Source organism: Cariama cristata, unplaced genomic scaffold, assembly GCF_000690535.1.
Source record: "Cariama cristata isolate BGI_N322 unplaced genomic scaffold, ASM69053v1 Scaffold41778, whole genome shotgun sequence".
Classification (NCBI taxonomy): domain Eukaryota; kingdom Metazoa; phylum Chordata; class Aves; order Cariamiformes; family Cariamidae; genus Cariama; species Cariama cristata.
This window is the reverse complement of record NW_009631340.1, coordinates 1-878: the sequence shown is the minus strand read 5'-3', so window position 1 is coordinate 878 and position 878 is coordinate 1. Positions and strand designations below refer to the sequence as shown.

General features: G+C 48.9%; 1 protein-coding gene across 1 annotated transcript; it reads right to left on the bottom strand.

Moving 5' to 3' along the window:
- Positions 1-35: 35 nt before the first annotated feature.
- Positions 36-872, bottom strand: CRH (corticotropin releasing hormone). Its single transcript, XM_009705902.1, has one exon. The coding sequence runs from the start codon at positions 853-855 to the stop codon at positions 517-519; it is 339 nt and encodes a 112-aa protein (XP_009704204.1). The 5' UTR covers positions 856-872; the 3' UTR covers positions 36-516.
- Positions 873-878: the final 6 nt, after the last annotated feature.

The following is an 878-nucleotide window of genomic DNA, read 5'->3' as shown; positions in this document are numbered from 1 at the left end:
TCAGGCATCTAGGCAAGAAAGTCTATCAAACCATCTTTACTTTGCAGCTTTTATTAAAAATATAAATATTAAACATTCTGTTACACAACAAGATCGACCGAGCGCTGAAAAGATGTTTTATTGTGAAAATGTTTACAGGAAAAAAGTGGATTTAAAGTAGCTTTACAGAGATTCCCCCTCCCACCTCCCTGCCCCCAGCAGAAAAGTTATCTGTCTTCTTGGCACCATTTCTTCCGACACTCACACAGCCCTACGTAGCGATGGCACTAGAATAACCGGGAAATGGAGAAATAAATAAAGGTAGGGGAGGTTACGAACGACACTCGTGTTTCTGCACTTGGTACACGGTTGTGCATGCTAGTCAAGGGACAGAGGCTGTTCGGAGTACACCCTTCTAGGTTTAAAGCTATATAAAAATAAAGAGATGACATCAGAGCAGCACTATGGTACATTGGACGGTGTAATTATTCTTGTGCTAACTGCGGAATCTCTTTGGCAAGGCAGGGAGGGGCCCTTTCATTTCCCAATTATCTCCATCAGTTTCCTGTTGCTGTGAGCTTGCTGCGCTAACTGCTCGGCTCGGGCCATCTCCAAGACTTCTCTCAGGAGGTGGAAAGTCAGATCCAGAGAAATAGGGGGTTCCTCGGATCGCTTCTCCCTCTCCACGGCTTCACCCTCGGCTTCATCCTTCTCGGGGCTCCCCAGCAACCGCTCGGGCAGCTGCTGCACGGCTGCCCGGAAAAAGTTGGCGGAGGCTTCAGGCTGTGGGTGACTGGTGCTGCTGGAAAAGGCGGAGAAAGAGCCAACGGGTCTCTTGTTGAGATTGCCCAGGCGCAGGAAATACTCTTCTCCCATGCGGAGCAGGACGGGCAGAGTTT